General features: G+C 38.2%; 2 protein-coding genes and 1 pseudogene across 2 annotated transcripts in view; 1 reads left to right on the top strand and 2 right to left on the bottom strand.

Moving 5' to 3' along the window:
* LOC143643933 (survival motor neuron protein pseudogene) overlaps window positions 1-11,978 on the top strand; it is a 26,237-nt pseudogene extending 14,259 nt beyond the window's left edge.
* The window catches only part of PIK3C2A (phosphatidylinositol-4-phosphate 3-kinase catalytic subunit type 2 alpha), a 195,882-nt gene that overhangs the window by 140,049 nt on the left and 30,253 nt on the right, over window positions 1-25,580 (bottom strand). The gene's annotated exons all lie outside the window — the stretch shown is intronic.
* Window positions 7,607-25,332, bottom strand: LOC143644732 (BTB/POZ domain-containing protein KCTD21-like). The gene is given in 1 exon segment (XM_077114132.1): window positions 7,607-25,332. A coding segment is annotated over 1 exon segment (783 nt). The 5' UTR covers window positions 15,927-25,332; the 3' UTR covers window positions 7,607-15,143.

Below are 25,580 nucleotides of genomic sequence, written 5' to 3' on the forward strand. Positions count from 1 at the left end.
CTGGGACAGTACAGTCTCTTCAATAAATGGTGCCTAGAGAACTGGATATCCATATGCAAAAGAATGAAAGAGGACCCGTATCTCACACCCTATACAAAAGTTAACTCAAAATGGATCAAAGATCTAAACATTAGGTCTAAGATCATAAAACAGTTAGAGGAAAATATAGGGAGATATCTTATGAAACTTACAATTGGAGGCGGTTTTATGGACCTTACACCTAAAGCAAGAGCACTAAAGAAAGAAATAAATAAATGGGAGCTCCTCAAAATTAAACACTTTTGTGCATCAAAGAACTTCATCAAGAAAGTAGAAAGACAGCCTACACAATGGGAGACAATATTTGGAAACGACATATCAGATAAAGGTCTAGTATCCAGAATTTATAAAGAGATTGTTTAACTAAACAACAAAAAGACAGCCAACCCAATTGCAAAATGGGAAAAAGACTTGAACAGACACCTCTCAGAAGAGGAAATACAAATGGCCAAAAGGCACATGAAGAGATGCTCAATGTCCCTGGCCATTAGAGAAATGCAAATCAAAACCACATGAGATATCATCTCACATCCACCAGAATGGCCATTATCAACAAAACAGAAAATGACAAGTGCTGGAGAGGATGTGGAGAAAGAGGCACACTTATCCACTGTTGGTGGGAATGTCAAATGGTGCAACCACTGTGGAAGGCAGTTTGCGGTTCCTCAAAAAACTGAATATAGAATTGCCATACGACCCAGCAATACCATTGCTAGGTATCTACTCAAAGGACTTAAGGGCAAAGACACAAACGGACATTGGCACACCAATGTTTATAGCAGCGTTATTTACAATTGCAAAGAGATGGGAACAGCCAAAATGTCCATCAGCAGACGAGTGGCTAAACAAACTGTGGTATATACATATGATGGAATATTATGCAGCTTTAAGACAGAATAAACTTATGAAGCATGTAATAACATGGGTCGACCTAGAGAACATTATGCTGAGTGAGTCTAGCCAAAAACTAAAGGACAAATACTGTATGGTCTCACTGATGTGAACCAACATTCGAGAATAAACTTGGAATACGTCATTGGTAACAGAGACCAGCAGGAGTTAGAAACAGGGTAAGATAATGGGTAATTGGAGCTGAAGGGATACAGACTGTGCAACAGGACTAGATACAAAAACTCAAAAATGGACAGCACAATACTACCTAATTGTAATGTAATTTTGTTAAAACACTGAATGAAGCTGCATCTGAGCTATAGTTTTTTGTTTGTTTGTTTGCGTTTTTTTATATATATATTTTTTTTATTATTATTATTTTTATTTTTTTCTCTATATTATCATTCTATATCTTTTTCTGTTATTTTGCTAGTTCTTTTCCTAAATCGATGCAAATGTAGTAAGAAATGATGATCATACATCTATGTGATGATATTAAGAAATACTGATTGCATATGTAGAATGGAATTTCTAAATGTGTTAAATTTTTTAATGAATTAAAATAAATAAATAAATAAATAAATAATGGGGGAACATATGTTAAAAATAAATTTAGTTTGAAGTGCTAGTGGTAAATGAAAGCGAGGGGTAAGGGGTATGGCTAGTATAATCTTTTTTTTTTCTGTTATCGATTTATTTCTTTTTCTGTTGTCTTTTTTATTTTTTTCTAAATCAATGCAAATGTTCTAGAAATGATGAATATGCAACTATGTGATGATATTAAGAACTACTGATTGTATATGTAGAATGGAATGATATCTTAATGTTTTGTCTGTTAATTTTTTTTAATTAATAAAAAAATTTTTAAAAAAAGAATATATGTTTGTAAGTTGTTCTATCAATAAAAAATTTTTTAAATCATTTTTGTTGTGTAATATTTTGCTCATATCAATCCTGTGAAAATGCAAAGCACTAATCTTAATACTCTCCTCCCAAATATCTTCTGCTTCTTTAGCTACAACTTATCACCACTTCATTACTCTGTTTTAACTCAAGTTATCCTGGGTAGATATTCTTGAACTCAGATGCCAACTTACTTCACCCTCAAACCATGTTCCTGGTTGTGTGTGTGTGTTTGTGTGTAAAAAAGATGGTACTATGACAAATATTAAGAACAAGCAGGAAAAGATGTAAGCAATGATACAATGAAAGGGTGTACATGGGTATCACACCTCTGCTTCAACCAAAGGAAAGGTTGGAGAACACATGAGATGAACTAGAAGTTATCAGTCTAAACGAAAGAATGCAGCTGGAAAACGAAGTGGTGTTTTGTAGCAAAAACCTTACATGCTAAAGATTGTTCCCAGGGTACTCTGCCTATTTTAAAATTTTGCTATTTTTCTTGTCACCTTCCCAACTTCACAGGCTCTTAAAACATGAAGAGGGCGGGCCGCGGTGGCTCAGCGGGCAAAGTGCTTGCCTGCTATGCCGGAGGACCTCGGTTCGATTCCCGGCCCCAGCCCATGTAACAAAAACGGAGAAACAGAATACAATAAAACAAGAAAATGTTAAAAAAAAAAAAAAAAAAAAAAAAACATGAAGAAAGTCTAAAGTCAGATAGAAAAGAGATCCCAAATATCAGTCCAAGGAGTAACAGGTTGGCCGCATAGGAATCACTTAGAGAACTTTTTGAAACAAAACAAACAAACAATAGTTATCCTTTCCCCAAAATTTCACTCTTATCCCCACCTTGTACTCCTACTCTCACTGCCTCCCAACACAAAATCTGAACTAAGTAGGCCTAAACTCTCCAAGACACAGCTAAGTTTGAGAAACTGACTATTTTGACCTATGTTTCAGTGTCTCTGTGATAGGAACTTATTACTTCCAAACCAGCACATTGTATCCTCTCTTTGGACAGTTTTTTTTTTTTAAAGGAGGGCTTTTGAGTCAGATGAATTTGAATACCAGCTTTGCTACCTACAAATAGTTCTTGCAAATAGTTCTGTGGTCCTCTCCTTAACTTCTAATTTTTTATTATGGAAATTTTCAAACACACACAAAAGTAGACAAACTACGGAGTTTCGGGAAGATGATCGAATAGGATAGGTTGAGTTCACCCCTGCTCAAATGGACAGCTAGAGAAGTAACAGGAAGGCAACTGGGACAGCAACTCCAGTATCTAAGTGACCACAGTTGCAAAAGCTGAAGAACTGAGACACAGAGAACGAGAGACCACCCAACTACTGCAAAGGGCCTAATGTGCCCCTTTCCAAACCGAGGCCCAGAGCCCTGAGGAGTGCACAGACAGGCAGACCGGGACAAGGAAGTAAGTAACGCCAGGTACTTTAAATGCACTACCATCATGCTTGCTACCCCATGACTCCTTCCACACCCCATGCAGCTGAACCCGATCACTTCCCCACCACCACACTGCAAGTGCCCTCACCCCAATCTGCCCCCCCACACCTACACTGCACACACATCTGCCCCAACTCGACCCACTTCTCCCACGCAAGTACACAGTCTTGCCCCGCCCAACCCAAGACCCTCACACCTGTGCCCAGCCCCTCCACGTCCACCTCCCCCTCGCTGCCTCTGCAGGCGCTTGCTGCGCATCCAGACTGTACATGCTCACCTTGATACCTGGGCCATGTCTGCACTCAGCTCATACAGTCAATCCACCCCCACGCCACCCACCCCCGAGCTCTGCACACACATACATCAGTGTCAACCTCCGCCCCAGATCTGCGTACACAAATACCCCTGCTCTAGGAAAGTGCTGGCTTGTGCATCCAGGCCATGCCTGACCTCAGCCCTCACAGGCACAACCCCAGCCTGCTGTCCCTGAGCTCTGGGCACATACACACCAGGGCCTAGTCCCCAGAGCCATGCACACGTACAGCCACATTATCATTTATTTTCAGCACCTGCAATAATGACATTCCTTTGTTCTTCCTCATGCAAAAACATTTTTAAAATTTGTACATTTCACTATTATTATACACTCTAGGCATTCCTAGATTATACCATCTCGATCTTTACCATCTATCTTTCCTTCTGATTTTATTTGTCCCCAGCCCTCCTCCCTCTATCATTCTCACATGCAGCTTCATTCACTGTTTTAACAAAATTACATTACACTTAGGTAGTATTGTGCTGTCCATTTTTGAGTTTTTGTATCTAGTCCTGTTGCACAGTCTATATCCCTTCAGCTCCAATTACCCACTATCTTACCCTATTTCTATCTCCTGATGGTCTCTGTTACCAACGACATATTCCAAGTTTATTCACTAATGTCAGTTCATATCAGTGAGACCATACAATACTTGTCCTTTAGTTTTTGGCTAGTCTCACTCAGCATAATGTTCTCAAGGTCCATGCCTGTTGTTACATACTTCATTGGCTTATTCTGTCTTAGAGCTGCATAATATTCCATTGTATGTATACACCACAGTTTGTTTAGCCACTCATCTGTTGATGGACATTTTGGCTGCTTCCATCTCCTTGCAATTGTAAATAATGCTGCTATAAACATTGGTGTGCAAATGTCCGTTTGTGTCTTTGCCCTTAAGTCCTCTGAGCAGATACCTAGCAATGGGTCATATGGCAATTCTATATTCATCTTTTTGAGGAACCGCCAAACTGCCTTCCACAGTGGTTGCACCATTTGACATTCCCACCAACAGTGGATAAGTGTGCCTCTTTCTCCGCATCCTCTCCAGCACTTGTCATTTTCTGTTTTGTTGATAATGGCCATTCTGGTGGATGTGAGATGATATCTCATTGTGGTTTTGATTTGTATTCCTCTAATGGCCAGGGACATTGAGCATGTCTTCATGTGCCTTTTGGCTATTTGTATTTCCTCTTCTGAGAAGTGTCTGTTCAAGTCTTTTTCCCATTTTGTAATTGGGTTGGCTGTCTTTTTGTTGTTGAGTTGGACAATCTCTTTATAAATTCTGGATACTAGACCTTTATCTGATGTCGTTTCCAAATATTGTCTCCCATTGTGTAGGCTGTCTTTCTACTTTCTTGATGAAGTTCTTTGATGCACAAAAGTGTTTAATTTTGAGGAGCTCCCATTTATTTATTTCTTTCTTCAGTGCTCTTGCTTTAGGTGTAAGGTCCATAAAACCGCCTCCAATTATAAGATTCATAAGATATCTCCCTACATTTTCCTCTATCTGTTTTATGGTCTTAGACCTAATGTTTAGATCTTTGATCCATTTTGAGTTAACTTTTGTATAGGGTGTGAGATACGGGTCCTCTTTCATTCTTTTGCATATGGATATCCAATTCTCTAGGCACCATCTATTGAAGAGACTGTTCTGTCCCAGGTGAGTTGGCTTGACTGCCTTATCAAAGATCAAATGTCCATAGATGAGAGGGTCTATATCTGAGTGCTGTATTCGATTCCATTGGTCAGAATCTATCTATCTTTATGCCAGTACCATGCTGTTTTGACCACTGCGGCTTCATAATATGCCTTAAAGTCCGGCAGCGTGAGACCTCCAGCTTCGTTTTTTTTCCGCAAGATACTTTTAGGAATTCAGGACACCCTGCCCTTCCAGATAAATTTGCTTACTGGTTTTTCTATTTCTGAAAAGTAGGTTGTTGGGATTTTGATTGGTACTGCGTTGAATCTGTAAATCAATTTAGGTAGAATTGACATCTTAACTATATTTAGTATTCCAATCCATGAATATGGTAGGCCCTTCCATCTATTTAGGTCTTCTGTGATTTCTTTTAACAGTTTTTTGTAGTTTTCTTTGTATAGGTCTTTTGTCTCTTTAATTAAATTTATTCCTAAGTATTTTATTCTTTTAGTTGCAATTGTAAATGGAATTCGTTTCTTGATTTTCCCGCTCAGCTTGTTCATTACTAGCGTATAGAAACACTACAGATTTTTGAATATTGATCTTGTAACCTGCCACTTTGCTGTACTCGTTTATTAGCTCTAGTAGTTTTGCTGTGGATTTTTCAGGGTTTTCGACGTATAGTATCATATCATCTGCAAACAGTGATAGTTTTACTTCTTCCTTTCCAATTTTGATGTCTTGTATTTCTTTTTCTTGCCTAATTGCTCTGGCTAGAACTTCCAACACAATGTTGAATAACAGTGGTGACAGTGGACATCCTTGTCTTGCTCCTGATCTTAGCAGGAAAGTTTTCAATTTTTCCCCATTGAGGATGATATTAGCTGTGGGTTTTTCATATATTCCCTTTATCAGTTTAAGGAAGTTCCCTTGTATTCCTATCTTTTGAAGTGTTTTCAACAGGAAAGGATGTTGAATCTTGTCAAATGCCTTCTCTGCATCAATTGAGATGATCATGTGATTTTTCTGCTTTGATTTGTTGATATGGTGTATTACATTAATTGATTTTCTTATGTTGAACCATCCTTGCATACCTGGGATGAATCCTACTTGGTCATGATGTATAATTCTTTTAATGTGTTGCTGGATTCGATTTGCTAGAATTTTGTTGAGGATTTTTGAATCTATATTCACTAGAGAGAATGGTCTGTAGTTTTCTTTTTTTGTAATATCTTTGCCTGGTTTTGGTTTGAGGGTGATGTTGGCGTCATAGAATGAATTAGGTAGCTTTCCCTCCACTTCAATTTTTTTGAAGAGTTTGAGCAGGGTTGGTACTAATTCTTTCTGGAATGTTTGGTAGAATTCATATGTGAAGCCATCTGGTCCTGGACTTTTCTTTTTGGGAAGCTTTTGAATGACTGATTCAATTTCTTTACTTGTGATAGGTTTGTTGAGGTCATCTATTTCTTCTTGAGTCAAAGTTGGTTGTTCATGCCTTTCTAGGAACTTGTCCATTTCATCTACATTGTTGTATTTATTAGCATAAAGTTGTTCATAGTATCCTGTTATTAACTCCTTTATTTCTGTGAGGTCAGTGGCTATGTCTCCTCTTCCATTTCTGGTCTTATTTATTTGTGTCCTCTCTCTTCTTCTTTTTTTCAATCTTGCTAAGGGCCCATCAATCTTGTTGATTTTCTCATAGAACCAACTTCTGGTCTTATTGATTTTCTCTATTGTTTTCATGTTCTCAATTTCATTTATTTCTGCTCTAATCTTTGTTATTTCTTTCCTTTTGCTTGCTTTGGGGTTAGTTTGCTGTTCTTTCTCCAGTACTTCCAAGTGGACAGTTAATTCCCAAATTTTTGCCCTTTCTTCTTTTCAGATATAGGCATTTAGGGCAATAAATTTCCCTCTTAGCACTGCCTTTGCTGCATCCCATAGGTTTTGATACATTGTGTTTTCATTTTCATTTGCTTCGAGATATTTACTGATTTCTCTTGTAATTTCTTCCTTGATCCACTGGTTGTTTAAGAATGTGTTGTTGAGCCTCCATGTATTTGTGAATTTTCTGGGACTCTGCCTATTATTGATTTCCAACTTCATTCCTTTATGATCTGAGAAAGTGTTGTGTATGATTTCAATCTTTTTAAATTTGTTGAGACTTGCTTTGTGACCCAGCATATGGTCTATCTTTGAGAACAATCCATGAGCACTTGAGAAAAAGGTGTATCCTGCTGTTGTGGGGTGTAATGTTCTATAAATGTCTGTTAAGTCTAGCTCATTTATTGTCACATTCAAATTCTCTATTTCTTTATTGATCCTCTGTCTCGATGTTCTGTCCATTGATGAGAGTGGGGAATTGAAGTCTCCAACTATTATGGTATATGTGTCTATTTCCCTTTTCAGTGTTTGCCTCACGTATTTTGGGGCATTCTGGTTTGGTGCATAAATATTTATGACTGTTATTTCTTCTTGTTGAATTGTTCCTTTTATTAATAGATAGTATCCTCCTTCTTTGTCTCTTTTAACTGTTTTACATTTGAAGTCTAATTTGTTGGATATTAGTATAGCTACTCCTGCTCTTTTCTGGTTGTTATTTGCATGAAATATCTTTTCCCAACCTTTCACTTTCAACCTATGTTTATCTTTGGGTCTAAAATGTGTTTCCTGTAGATAGCATATAGAAGGATCCTGTGTTTTAATCCATTCTGCCAGTCTATGTCTTTTGACGGGGCGTTCAGTTCATTAACATTTAGTGTTATTACTGTTTGGGTAGTACTTTCCTCTACCATTTTGCCTTTTGTATTTTAGATGTCATATCTGATTTTCCTTCTTTCTACACTCTTCTCCACACCTCTCTCTTCTGTCTTTTCGTATCTGTCTCTAGTGCTCCCTTTAGTATTTCTTGCAGAGCTGGTCGCTTGGTCACAAATTCTCTCAGTGACTTTTTGTCTGAAAATGTTTTAATTTCTCCCTCATTTTTGAAGGACAATTTTGGTGGATATAGAAGTCTTGGTTGGCAGTTTATCTCTTTTAGCAATTTAAATATATCATCCCAGTCTTCTCGCCTCCATGGTTTCTGCTGAGAAATCTACACATAGTCTTATTGGGTTTCCCTTGTATGTGATGGATTGCTTTTCTTTTGCTGCTTTCAAGATCCTCTCTTTCTCTTTGACCTCTGACATTCTGACTAGTAAGTGTCTTGGAGAACGTCTATTTGGATCTATTCTCTTTGGGGTGTGCTGCACTTCTTGGATCTGTAATTTTAGGTCTTTCATAAGAGTTGGGAAATTTTCAGTGATAATTTCTTCCATTAGTTTTTCTCCTCCTTTTCGCTTCTCTTCTCCTTCCGGGACACCCACAACACGTATATTTGTGCACTTCATATTATCATTCAATTCCCTGAGTCCCTGCCCATATTTTTCCATTCTTTTCCCTGTAGTTTCTGTTTCTTTTTGGATTTCAGATATTCCATCCTCCAGTTCACTAATCCTAACCTGTCTCTTGAAATCTACCATTGTAGGTTTCCATTGTTTTTTTCATCCCTTTACTGCACCTTTCATTCCCATAGGTTCTGTGGTTTGTTTTTTCAGAGTTTCTATTTCTTCTTTTTGTTCATTCCTTGCGTTCTTCATGTCCTCCCTCAATTTACTGATTTGGTTTTTGATGAGGTTTTCCATGTCTGTTCATATATTCTGAATTAGTTGTTTCAGCTCCTGTATCTCATTTGAACTACTGGTTTGTTCCTTTGACTGGGCCATTATCTTCAATTTTCCTGGTGTGATTTGTTATTTTTTGCTGGCGTCTAGATATTTAATTACCTTAATTAGTTTATTCTGGAGATTGCTTTCACTTATCTTACCTAGGGTTTTCTTGCTAGATGAGTTTGTTGTCTATCTGTTCTTTGACCTTCAGTTCAGCTTTTTCTGGGCCTCTAGCTTAAGTTTTGTTTAACAGAGGGTAACTTTTCAGTTCTTGTTTTCTTGTTTCTTGTCCTGCTTGTAAGGTGCTTTTCCCTTCCCCACCCTTAGGAGGGTCTACGTAGGTATTACAGACTCCAGCCGGGTTTTCCCGGACTAAACTGGCCTCCTATCAGGGGGAAGGAATCACCTGCGTCAGTTTTCCCTGGGCGTTGAGACTCAGCAGGTTGAAAGACTTCCCTGTGAAGTCTCTGGGCTCTGTTTTTCTTATCCTGCCCAGCATGTGGCGCTTGTCTGTCTGCTGGTCCCACTAGGAAAAGATGTGGTGGCTCCTTTAACTTTGGAAGACTCTCCCTGCTGTGGGTGTGGTGGGGACAGAGGTTGTAGGCTGGTTTTAATTACTTCAAATTGCCAAATCCTGAGGTCTGAATTCCTTGAGAGAGGGATTCCACCTAAGTTGGGCTCCACCCCTCCCCTGGGGAAGGCACACATGGGAGATAGCCCTGAAAACAGTCTGTTTCTGCCTATTCCTGGGGCAGATGCAGCCCGAGTATTCCCACTGCTGAATCCAGAGGCAGCCAAACCTCCGTAGAAACAGCCACAAAAACCTGTTTCGTCCCCTTTCCTCTTTTTCAGTTAGCCCAATAAGCGACCTCCGCCTTGACTAGTTTCGCCTGAGCTGGGGGCCTGTTTTGAGTAGTCAGAATTTGTTTATTAATGCCACAATTGGTGTTTGGTTGGACTCAGTTCCTGTTACTGTTAGAGTCTCTTTCCTTTCCTTCCGGGAAGCCGCCTGTGGGGGAGGGGAGCCGGCCGCCAGCTGCCAGCCGCTGCAGCTTGGGGAACTCATGGTTTCGGAGACTCGCAGCCGGTCCAGCTGGTCCAGACTGGGGTATGCTGTGTGTCCGGTCACTATCATGGCTCCAGGAGCTGTTCTGTACTGTTTCTGGTTATTTAGTAGTTGTTCTGGAGGATGAACTTAGAGACGATTAATGGTTCTCCATGCTCCAGGCCACCTTTCAAAGTAAAACCCCAGGGAGCTCCTCCCTGCAGGAATGCTTCCTGATAAATGTCAGCACAACTGATTTTGAACACACAAAAGAGCAAATGGCAAAACAGATGGAAGAATTTGAATTGGATCTCAGGGAAATGATGGACAAAACAAAGCAAACAAAGATGAGAATCATCAGTGCCCCAGGAGAAAAGAAGATTAAAGGTCTAGGAAGATTAGTTGAGTAGATAATGGGGGAAATTTCCCAATCCTTATAAAGGACATAAATATATAAATCAAAAAGACCCACAAACTCCAAATAGAATAAATCCAAACAGACCTACCCCAAAGCACATATTATTCACTTTGTCAAATGTTGAAGAGAAGCAGAAAATCCTTAAGGTGGCAAGAGAAAAACAATCTACTACATACAAGGGAAACCAGATAAGACTAAGTTCAGACTACTCAACTGGCACTAAAGGCAAAGGTATGATATATTTAAGATCCTGACAGAGAAAGACTTCCAGTCAAGAATTCTGTATCTAGCCAAACTGTCCTTCAAAAATGAGGGAGATAAAGAGTAGAATAGAAAGATCAAAGGTGATAGTGGAGTTATACATAGAAGGCAGGGTTTAACGAATGAATATGACTACTGAATTGATATTTCTTCTAGTCTCTAATATCTTAGGGGCAGCTAAAAATAAAAACCTAAAATTGTGGAATTGTAACCCATACCAAACTCTGAAATCTGTTCTACAACTAATTGTTGTGCTGTGCTTTGAAATGTATTGCTTTTTTGTATATATGCTATTTTCCACAAAAAAAGAAAAAAAAAGTTGACTGTGATGATAAAAAAAACATTTAGTCCTTTTAGCCTCCTATATTCTGGAGCAGCTAGAAGGAAAAATCTGAGATGATGGTATGGTAGCCCATGACAAACTCTGGGATCTATCTGTAACCACTTGTTAAGAGTGCTTTGAAAACTATTGCTATTTTCTTTCTTTGCTTTGTATATATGTTACATTATACAATAAATAATAATAATGTTATATATATAAAAAATGGCTGCATTTAGTCCTGGGTCAGGAAATGTATAAAATGAGCCTTGAACATCTTGTTGTGATAAAAGACAAGTAAACAGCAAAAGGCTTGCCATAGCAATTGGCAGCAGCAGCGGCAGCAATATCCCTGAGCAGGAGGACTCTGTACTGACCTGGTGGGGCATAGAGCAGAGTGAAGATTCTGACATTTGCGATGATATAGCATTGATAAAAGCCTGCGATAAATCTCTGGCTTCATTTAAATATGTTCTAAAGAATGGTGACATTTTTGACACTTCAGACAAACCAACAGGTACACGTAGCAAAAAAAAGAATAAAAAACAAAAATAAATGACAACTCCATTGAAACAGTAGAAAGCTGGTGACAAATGTTCTGCCATTTGGACAGAAGACTACTACATTTACTCAGCTACAATTGCTTCAGTTGATTTTAAGAGAGATACCTGCATTGTGGTTTACACTAGGTATGGAAATACAGAGGAACAACATATGTCTGATTTAATTTTTCTAACTTTTGAAGGAGTTAATAATGTAGAACAGAATGCTGAGGTGAATAATGTAGAACAGAATGCTGAGAGTCAACTTTCAACAGATGAAAATGAGAACACCTCCAAGTGTCCTGGAAATAAGCCAGACAACATAAAGTCAAAAGCTATTCCACAAAACTCTTTTCTGCCTCCACCCCCACACCCCCAAACCAGCATCAGGAAAGCCAGGCCTAAAATTCAATGATGCACAGCCTCTCCAGAACTTCAACTAGGTCCATCCCCCATTCCACATTATCGACATAGCCCAAATATCCCTAAAGAGTGGGAAAAAGATCAAAGGTGATGGTGGAGTTATACAGAGAAGGTAGGGTTTACCAAATAAGCATGACTGCTGAATCATTATATTGATATTTATTTTAGTTTCCAGTGTCTTAGAGCAGCTAGAAGCAAAAACCTAAAATTGTAGAACTGTAACCCATACTAAACTCTGAAATCTGTTCTACAACTAATTGTTGCAATGTGCTTTGAAATTTATTGCTTTTTTTATAGTTACTTTTCACACGTAAAAAAAAATTAATTATGATGGTAAATTCACAGCTATATGATGATATTGTGAACCACTGATTGTACACTTTGGATGAATATATGGTATGTGAATATATAATAAATATTAATACAAAAAAATTCAATGGCAGGCGGTGCAATGGTGGCTCAGTGGCAGAATTCTCGTCTGCCATGCCAGAGACCTGGGTTCAATTCCTGGTGCCTGTTCATTGAAAAAAAAAAAAAAAATTTCAGTGGCCCACCACTCCCATCACCATTCCCTTCCTATCATGCTGGCTGCCTCCATTTACTTCTGGACCACCAATAATTCCTTTTAGACCTTCCATATGTCAGATTCTCTTGATGACACTGATGTTTTGGGAAGCACATTAATCTCTTGGTAACTGAGTGGCTATAATACCAGCTTCTACCTGGATTTCAAACCAAATCAAAAAGAAGGAAGATGTTCACATTTCTATTTGGAGTAAGTCTGTCTTCACTCTACAAGTGAACCTCACTTTTGCACGTATTTTGTACTTTGCAGGAAACATGTTTAAAATTGAAATGTTAATGTAATAACAATATTAAAAACATTTTGGTGACAAAATTATTAGATAAAAGGTTTATCCCCAATCTCACTAGAGTTTCCTCATGATGCTGAAGTTATCACCTTACCACATACTTGCTAACTGATTGTGTGGAGAAATATATCTTTATAATAAAGAGATTCTTAGAATCAATGATGAAACTCTGCGTCGCTTTTAGTCAGGCAACCAGATGAGCTTTCTTTTTTTTTTTTACTGCATTATCTCATACATTACTTCATTTGATCCTCACAACAGCCCTGTGAGGTAGGTAGGATTACGTATTTCTGTTATGCTCATTTCACAGATAGACAAACTATGGCTCAGTGAGGGGAATGACTTGCATAAAGTCACATGGCACATTAATGGCTTCATAGGTCCTCTACTTTTTCTAAAGCCAAGCTGCTTGAATTAGGAAGCACCGAAAAGATGGAGAAAGAGAAGCTTTAGGGAAAGAAAAAAGGTCAGTGGCAATTTACAAGGTTTCTCCTCCTAACTGTGTTTCTGCTCTCTGGTCTAAACTGGGTTCTCCTGAGGGGTGTCTCCGAGTACTTTCAGCCTGGTGGCCTGGGTCAGCTATCAGGGAGACTCTGGGGTCCCACTAAACCAGAAAAAAGGCTTTTATTGACTAAGGGACTAGCCTTGTCAAAGGTTCTGTGTACACCCTCCCTACTCCCAGGGTGTACTCAGGGGAAGCCCCTTCTCTGGCCCATCTCCAGTATCTCCTGTGTCACCAGGCTTCCCTGGCTTTGTCTTAGGGCCCCTGCCCAGTGGGGAAGTTGGTCACTTCTAAGGCCATGCTTGCTCCAGGGATGAATCATATTGTACAGTTTTGAGGCCTGCATTGCTAAGCACCACTGAGAAGTGGTGGCTTGGAATTTCTTGTTTTAGATCTCACCCCAAGGAGGCCCATGGGACAGTTATGACCACAATCAGTACCACAGGGGAAGGCCACCCCATTCAGAGCACTGTCTTAGGGGCTAGAAACTTACTCCAAGAACACTGCTTTTGTTTAGGCCACCCTAGACTCCTTGCTGCACACTGCTCTCTGACACCCTGGTCTCCTCCCTCTGGATCTCCTCAGCAGCAACAAATCTTCACCCTCCAACAGAAAATAGTCAAAAGGTATGTGGAGCTATGGCTGGCAAGGAAGGTGGGTGAAATGGGGGTCACAAATGAGGCAAAGACAAAACAAAATGGATTGATTTATAGGGGATGGAAGGGAGCTAACTTGGTTCTGAAGATAGATCAAAGGGGAATCCTAATTCTGAGTAATAATATTTTCAGAATTAGTGTTCGCCTCTTTAGGTAACTATTTTGAGGAAGATGATACAGATTTGGGTGTGAAGGAAGGTCTAGAACCAAGACCAGCAAATGGATGTGGCAGGAGGACTATTTTGGCCTAACATAAGGAAGAACTTTCTGATAGCCAGCATGGGGCTTATGAGTGGATTGGGAGTGGGGGAGGAATAAGTGACCTTTGAATTATTTTCCAACCCTGAGATTCCATAATATATTTGTTTAAAATGACCTATTTCAATCATACTTCAAACTCTGGGGAAAAGGATTATTAGTCAGTTAACAGGCCAGACTGTGAAGCGCCTTTGTCACATTGGCTCCATATACTTTCAAATCTTTGCAAGGACAGCAGCCCATTTCTGAAGCCAAAATGCCTAGATTTGGCCTGATCAAGAGGGACATCCCCATCTTCTGAACACTGTCTCCTGCTCAGTACTAACAGGTCATGCCACAGCTCAAATCTCTCTACTAGTGTGGCCATACACATAGCTCTGATAACACACTGCATTTTCAAGCTATTCCCTGGGCAAACACTTCTGAAGTCCTGGATGCATCCTAGGGATGGAGGAGCAGGTGTGGTGATGGGACTCTCTGGGTACTTTGTGTCCTTAGAAATTGAAGTGAGCCCCTTGTTCTCAATCCAGGGGCCCCTTTTATAGATGGGTAAGTGAGGCACCAGCTAGTGGTACAGAGAGAAATGGAGTCAATGGTCACTGCTGTTCTTTTGACTCAGCCAGAAAGTCCTCCTGTGTCCTCCCTTTGTATACGTCAGTGGACTCTTGTCATAATAACCTGTCCAACTCCAGCTCAAAACGGCAAGAAAAAAAGGTGCTTCTGTTCAGAAGACATGTGGATTCCAAAAGGTAGACTACATCATGGGGGAAGTCAAGTCCTGCTACGTGATTAATACATATTAGTGTAGCACTGCCTCCACCACTGGTGAGACACTTCAAGATCTTGGCTGATATGGAGCTTCCTAGGACCCCACTCTTCTAGTGGTGCTGGGTCCTTTTACCTGTATCTTATTAATCGGATAATCTTATTATTCATAAAATCCAGAGCATGTGAGTGAGAAGAATCAATGCAGAAGCCATCACTCAGAGCAATTTTCAGCACCTCCTCCACGAAGACCTGGAAGCTGTTGATCTGCTTGTTGGCAGGCACCACCCAGAGCCTCTTGAGGTTCTGCTTGGTGTACTCCTCCTGTGGTAGGCCCTCCACATTGGCCACCCAGTCCAGAGTCAGGTGATTGGGATCCTGCAAGTGGCTGGTAATGGAGGAGAGGTTACCATTAGAGCAGTAGAAGAACTTGGAGCCAAGAAGTTTGAGGAAGACGCCAGAGGTGCTGAAGATGTTGGCATTTAAGACCTCCATGCTGGAGGAGGAAAGGCTGTATATCTGAGGGGCCTCGCCCACAGTAAAGTGGACCATCTACACATGCTGGTTAAGTGTGATGTTGAGCATAGCATTCTTCTCTGCCTTGGAGAGATCCACCTCCTTTTCCTCTAAGGCCTCAATCAGGAGCTGCACCTGGTAGAAGTCGGCCTCCCTGCGGAGCAGCCCCATTTCCTGGAAGTCCTCAGGCAAGTCCAGGTGGGAGGTTCGCAGGAAATTGAGGATGTAGCGGAACACTTTGCCGTCATGGTCAATGAAGCAGTTTCCCTGGCTGTCTCTCTTTGTGGGCATTTTCCCACTGAACATGGCACCCAGCATGGAGTCAGGAAAGCTGCTCAGCGTTGCCAGAGAGGTTGTATAGAGTTTGCCCCCAACGTTCAGTGTGATGGGGTCAGACATGACAAGATGATGGAGTGCTGGGAATTCTTCAAATATAAAATTTATAAAGGTGTCTCACGTGACCAGAGGAACGCAGAGTCCAAAATCTGCAGGGTAGGCTGTGAAGCTGGTGATTCCGATGGAGGGTCTGGACGAAATCCACAGGAGAGGCTCACCAGCCGAAACAGGAAGCCAGATGAGCTTTCTGATGTGTGAAGCAATACTAAGACTAGAGTATTACCTACAAAGTGCTCTGATTAAAAAAGGTTAACCAGAATTTAAACAAGCATTTAGATCTAAGTTCCCAATTCCTAGAAATATAGGGGAGAGAGGAAAATGTTAAATGACACCACAAAAGAAACAACGAGACAGCCAGAATATGGAGTGCTGTAGAAAATAATTGGCCTTATTTATTAAAAAAAATTAATGTCATGAAAGAAAAAGGGTGGCAGAGTAGGTAATTATTTTAGATCAAAAGAGACTTAAAAGACAAAGATGCACATAGCTAAATGCAATGTGGCATCCTAGATAGGACTCAGATTTGAAAAACTATCTATAAAAGATGGGGGACACTGAGGAAATCTGAATATTGACTGGATTTTAAATGAGATTAGATAAATATTGCCAATTTTATGAACTGTGATGAGTATTATAGTCTATAAGAAAATGTCTTTTAAAAAACTGCATGCTGAAATATTTAGGAGTGAAATACTAAAATGTCTCCAATGGCTTAGCAAAATGCAGATGTGTGTTTTCATGAAGCATATATGGCAAAATGTTAATTGCTAAATCTAAGTGGTATGTATATGGCTGCTCCTTGTACTGTTTTTTTTTCTATTTTCTGCATGTTTGAAAAATACAAAATAAAAATGTCCACTATTAAAAAAAAAATGAGGGAGAGTAAAATTTTCACAAATGCTGAAAGAATCTGTCAACAAGAAACCGGCCCTACAACAAATACTAAAGGGAGTTCCACCAGCTGAAAAAAAAGGATGGTGAGGAAGGGCTGGAGGAGGGCATGGAATTCAACTACCAGTAAGCATAACTTAAAGGATAAAAAAAGAAAGAGGGAAAAGAATATATAGATCTGACGAATAAAATCCAAAGGATAAGATGGTGGATTCAAGAAACACCTTTACAGTAATAACTTTGAATGTTAACTGACTAAACTAACCAATTAAAAGATACAGTTGGTGGTGCAAGGGTATCAGTGGTAGAATTCTTGCCTGCCATGTGGCAGACCTGGGTTCAATTCGCAGCCCATGCACTTCCCAGTGCAAACAAACAAGGAAACAAACAAACAAAAATTCAACAAATGTTGCTGCAATAACAGGATACTCACATGGGAAAAGAATGAAATGTGACCCATCATGCCGCGTACAAAAAACAAAAAAGAAGCTGACTGGCAGAACGGATTAAGAAATATGATTCAACTATATGCTGCTTACAAGAGACGCATCTTAGACACAAGGATACAAATAGACTGAAAGTGAAAGGATGGAAAAAAGATATTCCACAAAAGCTGTAACCAAAAAAAAGCAGGATAGCTGTACTAATAGCAGACAAAATAGACTTTAAATGTAAAGACATCATAAGAGACAAAGTAGGACACTACATATTAATAAAAGGGACAATTCACCAAGAAGAAATAAGAAACATAAATGTTTATGTTCCCAATGAAGGAGATCCAAAGTACATAAGACAAACATTGGCAAAGCAGAAGGGAGCAATAGACGTTTCAATCGTGATAGTGGGAGACTTCAATATACCACTGTCCTTTATAGATAGAACACCCAGACAAAGTACCAATAAAGAAATAGAGAATTTGAACAATTTGATAAATGAATTAGACTTAAAAGATATATATAAGTTGTTACACCCCAAAACACCAGGATATTCATTCTTCTCTAGTGTTTATGGAACATTCTATAGGCCAGATCATATGCTAGGGCACAGAACAGGTCTTCATAAATTTAAAAACATTGAAATTACTCAAAGTACTTTCTCTGATCACAATGGAATGAAGCTAGAAATCAATAACCACCAAAGAATAAGAACTTTCACAAATATATGGAGATTAAATAATACACTCTTAAACAACCAGTGGGTCAAAGAAGAAATTGATAGAGAAATGAGTAGCTACCTGGAGATAAATGAAAATAAGAAAACAACATATCAGACATTTTGGGATGTGGAAAAAGCTGTGCTGAGGAAAATTTATTGCCACACATGCCTAGATTTAAAAAAGACCAAAAATCGAGGACTCACCTGGAGGAACTAGAGAAAGAATAGCAAACTAACCCCAAAGTAAATTTAAAAAAAAAGAGAAAATCAAAGATTAAAGCAGAGTTGAATGGGAAAACAAAAGAATAATAAAGAGTCAATAAAATAAAAAATTGGTTATTTGAGAAAAATCAATAAAATCGATGGACCACTAGAAAGGCTGACAAAGAAAAAAAGAGCAAGGATGCAAATAAAATCAGAAATGAGACCGACGTCATTACAACACACTCTGAAGAAATAAAAAAATCATAAGAGGATACTATGAACAACTTATGCCAACAAACTAAACAACTTAGAAAAAATGGACAAATTCCTGGAAAGACACGAACAAGCTATACTGACTCAAGAAGAAAGAAAAAATCTCAACAAACCAATCATTGAATCTCTAAAGAGATTCAATCAGTCATCAAAAATCTTCCTACAAAGAAAAGTCCAGGGCCAGATGGCTTCACAAGGGATATTTATCAAACATTCCGGAAAGAACCAATACTAATTCTGCTAAAATTTTTCCAAAAAATTGAGGAAAAAGGAACATTACCTAACTTATTTTATGAAGCTAACATCATTTTAATGCCAAAACTGGAGAAAGATACTATAAGAAAGGAAAACGTCAGGCCAATCTCCCTAATGAAAACAGATGCAAAAATTCTCAACAAAATATGACCAAATTGAATTCAACAGTACAATAAAAGAATTATACACCATAACCAAGCAGGTTTTATACCAGGAATGCAAGGATGGTTCAACACAAGAAAATCAATAAATGTAATATAGCATATTAACAAATTTAAAGGGAAAAATCACATGGTCATCTCAACTGATGGTGATAAAGCATTCAACAAAATTCAACATCGTTTTCGATAATAACACTTCAAAAGGTAGGAATCAAAAGTAATTTCCTCAATATATGGGCATCTATGACAAATCCATAGCCATATGATAGTCAAGAGAGAGACTGAAAGCTTTCCTCCTAAGATAAGGAACAAGACAAGGATGCCCTCGTCTCCACTATTTTATTCAACATTGGACTAGAAGTTCTAGCTAGAGCAATCAGGAAGGAAAAAGAAATAAAAGGCATCCGAATTAGAAAGAAAGAAGTTAAACTTTCATTATTTGCAAGATGATACTATATTTGGAAAACCCAGAAAAATCTACAACAAAGTTACTTGAGCTAATAAACAAATTCAGCAAGGTGAAAGGATATAAAATTAATATGCAAAAATCAGTAATGTTTCTATCCATAAACAATGACCTAACTGAGGAGTCAATTAACAAAAAAAAATTCTTTCAAAATAGCAACTAAAAGAATCAAATATCTTAGGAATGAACTTAACCAGGGACATAAGGACTTGTACAAAGAAAACTACGTAACATTGCTAAAAAATATCAAAGAAGATCTAAATAGGTAGAGAGACATTCCCTGTTCATGGTAGATGAGAACTCTACCTACTGAGCCACCGTGGCCCGCCCTCCAACAAGCTACTTTGAAGACTAGGAAAAGCTTTACCAAATTCATCTGGAATGGAAAGAGACCCCAGATAGCTAAATGCATCCTAAAAAAAAAGAACAACGAAGTGGGAAGGTTAACACTTTCTGATTTTAAAACTTCTAAAAGCCACAGTGGTCCAAACAGCATGGTACTGGCACAAAGACAGAAGTACTGACCACTGGAATCAAATCAAGAGCACAGAAATAAGCTACCAAATTTGTGGTCAACTGATCTTCAACAAGGCTCCGAAATCCACTGAACTGGTACAAAATAGTCTTTTCCATAAATGGGCATGGGACAATTGGATATCAATAAGCAAGAGAATGAAAAAGGACCCTTACTTCACACCCTATACAAAAATTAGCTCAAAGTGGATCAACCACCAAAATATATGAACTAGTACCATAAAACTCCTAGAATAAAATATAGGGAAACATCTTCAAGACCTAGTAATAGCAGGCAGCATCCTAAACTTTACACCCAAAGTAAAAGCAACAAGAGAAAAAAATACATAAATGGGAACTCCTGAAAATCAAATGCACCTCAAAAGACTGTCAAAAATGTGAAAAGGCAGCCAACTCAATGGGAGAAAATATTTGGTAATTACATACTGGATAAAGGTTTGCTATCCTGTATACATAAAGAAATCACACAACTCAACAACAAAAGAACAAAGAGCACAATTATAAAAGGGCTAAAGATATAAATAGGCATTTTTCTGAAGAGCAAATTACACATGGCTTAAAAGCACATGAAGAGATGCTCATATTCATTAGCTATAAGCGAAATGCATATCAAGACTACAATGAGATACCACCTCAACTATGAGAATGGCTACTATTAAACAAATAGAAAACTACAAATGGAGAAATAAAGTGAGGAACTGCCACAGCAACAGAGGTTGAAAGCAATGGAGCCCAAGAGCAAGAGGGTAGGAGATGCCAGCCACAGGACTACCCATCTGACAAGGGTGTTCCTGATCTAAAGGCCTTTCTTGAGTGAAGGTAACCTCTTGTTGGTGCCTTAATTTGGACACTTTTCCTTCCTTAGAACTAGAAACATGTAACTTACTAAATTATCTTATTAAAAGCCATTCCAGTTCTGCTATATGGCATTCCTGCAGCTTGCAAACTAACAAACCCAGCAATACCACTACTCAGTACATACCTAGAGGAGCTGAAAACAGTGACACAAACAGACATTTGCACACCAATTTTCATAGCAGCATTATTCACAATTGCCAAAAATGGAAACAATTCAGGTTGCCATCAACAGACAAGTTGATTAACACAATGTGGTATATACATATGATGGAATATTATGCAGCAGTAAGACAAAATGGCATCATGAACCACATGACAAGATGTTTAAGCCTTGAGGACATAATGCTGAATAAAACAAGCCCAACACAAAAGGATAGAGACTGCATGATTCCACTTTTATGACCATGGTAAAGGTAAAATCAGAGGCTTATAATACAGAATATAGGAGAGTTAGAGATACACAGAAACTAGAGATGGGTGAACAGTTAATGAGGCTGAACTGAAAAGGTAAGGGAATAGAGAGAAGTAAAGGCTGTTCGTTAGTAGGTCTATAAGTAATATTGCCATATTGAAGGTGAACATGATTGAAAGGGATTGCAAAGACCCATCTGTACCACTGATTAACACTACAAATATAAATAAGTTCTTGCATGAACTACTGCAAAAATATGAATCTTGTACAAAGAGAGTATATGTTTGGGGTATAGGAGGAAAACTGCTATAGCATGCTATGGGCTATGTTTAACAGGAAAAAAACCAACAGTATCACGGCAACAACAGGGGTAAATAATGGAGTGAGGAACAAGAATTAAGGGGAGGTTTGGATTTTCTATTTGGTTAGGGTGTATTTATCAGTTATTTTTCTCTTGGGAACAATGAAATTATCTAAAATTGCGATGAACTGTTGACTTTGGACATTTTACATGACACCCAATGAATGGAGGTGGCTGAAGGACTGACTAGACTAGCAAATGATGATGTATTACATATGATCAAATATTCTGCTGCTACAAAAAGGAATGAAGTTGTGAGGCATGCAACATTGTGAAAGAACCTGTGGGGATATGAGGTAAAATAAGCCAGATACAAAAGAGCAAATACTACATGGTCTTATTTACAAAGTATTTACAAGAAAACAGGGGCCTAAACTGTAAGCTCTTATACCAGTCACATTTAGCCGAGAGTGGTAATTGTTACTTCTTGATTTTGAGAGGCTGTGCTATATATGTATAACCTCGTATTTAACAATGAAGCCAATCAGGTCAGGATTAAGGTAATTCAGAATACAGGGGTAAGGAAAACATTGTCTGTATTTTAGAACTTCATCTACTTTTTGAGACCAAAGACGAAAGGCTTATTTTATCCAGAATCTAAATTTTCTGTAAGTTAATCTAACTCAACCTGTCTGGATAGATGATTTAAACAATCCAAACACAGGGAGCCCAGAAGAATGAGGGCCTGTAATCCTGTATACCTTAACATAACTGGATACATCACAGAGTATATTAAGCAGATAATCAAAAAGTATTGGCAAAGTCCCTTGAGGGATAGGAGAAAAAATATGGAAATATTAAACTTTACCACCAGAGAAACCCTGCTACTGTGTCAAACATTAGGGACACCCAAATCAATAGGCCAGGCCCTTGATCTAGAAGCTTGCTCTTATGAAGCTTATGTATGTAAAGAAGAAGCTTAGCCTCCCTATAGGTTTGCCTAACAGTTATTCCAGAGGGCCTCTTTTGTTGCCCAGATGTGGCCTCTCTCTCTGTATGCCCAAATCTGCAAATGAAACCATTATCCTCCTCACTACGTGGGATATGACATCCAGAGATGAAAGTCTCCCTGGCGGTTAGGAGATGACTCCCAGGGATGAGCCTGGCCCTGGCACCATGTGATCAACAATGCCACCCTGACCAAAAGGGGGGAAAGAAATGTAACAAATAAGGTATCAGTGGCTGAGAGAGTTCACACAGAGTCAAGAGGCTACTCTGGACATCACTCTTACGTAGCAAGCTTCAGTTAAGACACTGCTACCTATCATAACTTACCAACCCCAACCAAAACCATTCCTGGCAATCCAAAGAACACTTAGGGCATTATATAAGATTCTATAAAAGTTCCATGTACTAGGGTAACTTTCCAGAAGCCTACAACCTCCAGATGGGTCCCTGGACCAGATAAGTCCTGAAATGCAGAGCGGCCAGCCTCTCCAAAACATCAACTAGCTCCATCCCCCATCCCATGTTATCAATAGCCCCTTCCAAAGGGAAAAATTTAGAATGGGCATGGCCCAAATATCTCAAAAGAGTGGGAGAAAGATCAGAGGTGATGGTGGAAATATACAGAGAAGGTAGGGTTTAACAAATAAGTATGATTGCTGAGTCATTATATTGATACTTCTGATACTTCTTTTAGTCTCCAGTTTCTTAGAGCAGCTAGAAGCAAAAACCTAAAATTCTGGAATTGTAACCCATACCAAACTCTGAAATCTGTTCTACAACTAATTGTTGTGATGTGCTTTGGAATTTATTGCTTTTTTGTGCATATGTTATTTTTCACAAAAAAGAAAAAAAAGTTGATTGTAATGATAAAAAAAGAATATTCCTTCTAGCCTCCAATATTCTGGAGCAGCTAGAAGGAAGAATCTGAGATGATAGTATGGCAGCCCATGATAAACACTCGGATCTGTCTTATAACTATTTGTTGAAGAGTGCTTTGAAAATTGTTGCTTTTGTCTTTTTTTGCTCTTTACATATGTTATATTATACAATAAAAAGGTTAAAGAAAAAAAAAGACATAATTGATGTGATTTAAATTGAAAGGTTTTGGGCAGGACACAGTGGCTCAGCACGCAGACTTCTCGTCCACCATGCCAGAGACCTGGGTTCGATTTCTAGTGCCTGCCCATGCAAAAAAATAAAAAATAAAAAATAAATTTTGTTTTTACTAAATTCATAAATATATTGAAAGGCTTAGGAGAACTCAATATTCATTATATTTATAATATTTATAAGAATTATTTAAGTACACAGAAAAGCTTTGTATGCTAGGATATCTAGTTTGTCCTGTAAATTTTAGCATCTGAGGTGCTCAAAAGAAGAATCTAAAGTATTAAATTTAAAATAGTATAAAATGCTAAGGAAATTTTGCTAAAGTTTGTAAATGGGAATTTTTATAAGGGAAATTTAGTGTTTAAACCTACACTTACAAAGCAATAACCAAAGACTTTAGGAGATGACTGTTCTTATTTTATAAAAAGAAAATACTCATTCAAAAAAGGAATAACAAAATTTGTATAAATTAAACTTAGAGGCTTAGAAAAATTTAATTTTACTTGTGACTTTTATAAAGTAAATATTAACTTAAAACCATAATTATGAAACATCTTACTGTATACAAAAAGACACGCTTGGACATCAAAAACTCACTTTGATAAATAAATATGAATTCTCTTAAAGTGTAGCACCCAAAACTGAACATAGTTTTACCTGATATTTGTAGACCAGGGACAAAAACATCTGTTCTAAAAAAGTATACTTTCATTGATGAAGCCTAAGTATTGCTTACCCTATTTTGACAGCCATATCATAATTTTTACTGTTGTGCTCCTAATTATTAACTATATCTCCTAAATTGTCCCCTAACTTTTGCTATCAAATAGTACCCTGCACTTCAGAGTTTTCTGTTTATTCTTACCAAGTTTAATTTTATTAAAATTTGTCCATCAACTATGTCAGTGTTTTCCCAAAAGTGGGTCAAGAAATCAATACATGTAAATAAAACTGTTTAAAAAATTTAAACAGAAAGAAATGCTGGAGAAGATGTGGAGACAGAGAGGTATCTATCTCCTGTGAATAGGGAAGTAGAATGGTGCAGCACCTCTGGAGGGCAGAGTGATGGTTCCACACGAGGCTAAGTATAAGGTTGCCATATGACCCTATAACCCCATTATTAGGTACATATTTGGAAGAATTGAAAGCAGGGACACAAATAGACATTTGCATGTTTACGGTGGTATTATTCACAATTGTCAACTGTTGGAGGTGGCCTAAAGGAATACTGACTGATGAATGGAAGGGTGAACTATGGCATATACATATGATGGCACATCCTCCACTGCAGAAAGGAATGAAGTGGTGAGGCATGCAACTAGGTGACTGAATTTTGAGGACATTATGTTGAGTGAAATAAGCCAAAAGCAAAAGGACAACTACCATATGGTCTCACTAATATAAAATAAATATAATGAGCAAACTCTGAGAATTAAATTTGACAGCATAGGTTATCAGGAGATAGAAACAGGGCAGGGAGTGGGCAACTGATGATTAAGAGGCATAGAATATTTAATAAAGTTCATTGTAAGGGTTCCAGGATTGTAAGCTCTTACAGCAATCACATTTGATTCTGAGTTTTAACTGTAATTTCTAAATTCTGAGATGCTGTGCTTTTTGTGTATAACCTGATAGTTCCTGGAACTTTAGGTATTTGTGTGACACTTGAGACTCAGAGTTAGTGTTCTACATTCTGAAAGTCAGCATTACCCCACATAGCAACTGTTAAAGAAGCCGAAAAAGAAATTAGACTTCAATTAGAGACATGAATGAAGCAAATATGGTTAATGAGTGATACTGTCTATATTTTAAAACTTCAACTTCTGTGTGAGACCAATGGAAGAGATGTTTATTTGGTCCAAAATTTAAACTTTCTGTAGCACACTGTCTAATTTAACCTGTCTGGTCAGTTTAGTTAAACAACATAATTACATGGAACCTAGAATAGGAAATGTGATCTTGTTGTTCTGTTAAGGTTAATGTAATACCTGATACATTCCAGAGAGTTTGGGGCAGAAAATTTAAAAAG

The sequence above is a fragment of the Tamandua tetradactyla genome, chromosome 8, assembly GCF_023851605.1.
Source record: "Tamandua tetradactyla isolate mTamTet1 chromosome 8, mTamTet1.pri, whole genome shotgun sequence".
NCBI classification, from domain to species: Eukaryota; Metazoa; Chordata; class Mammalia; order Pilosa; family Myrmecophagidae; genus Tamandua; species Tamandua tetradactyla.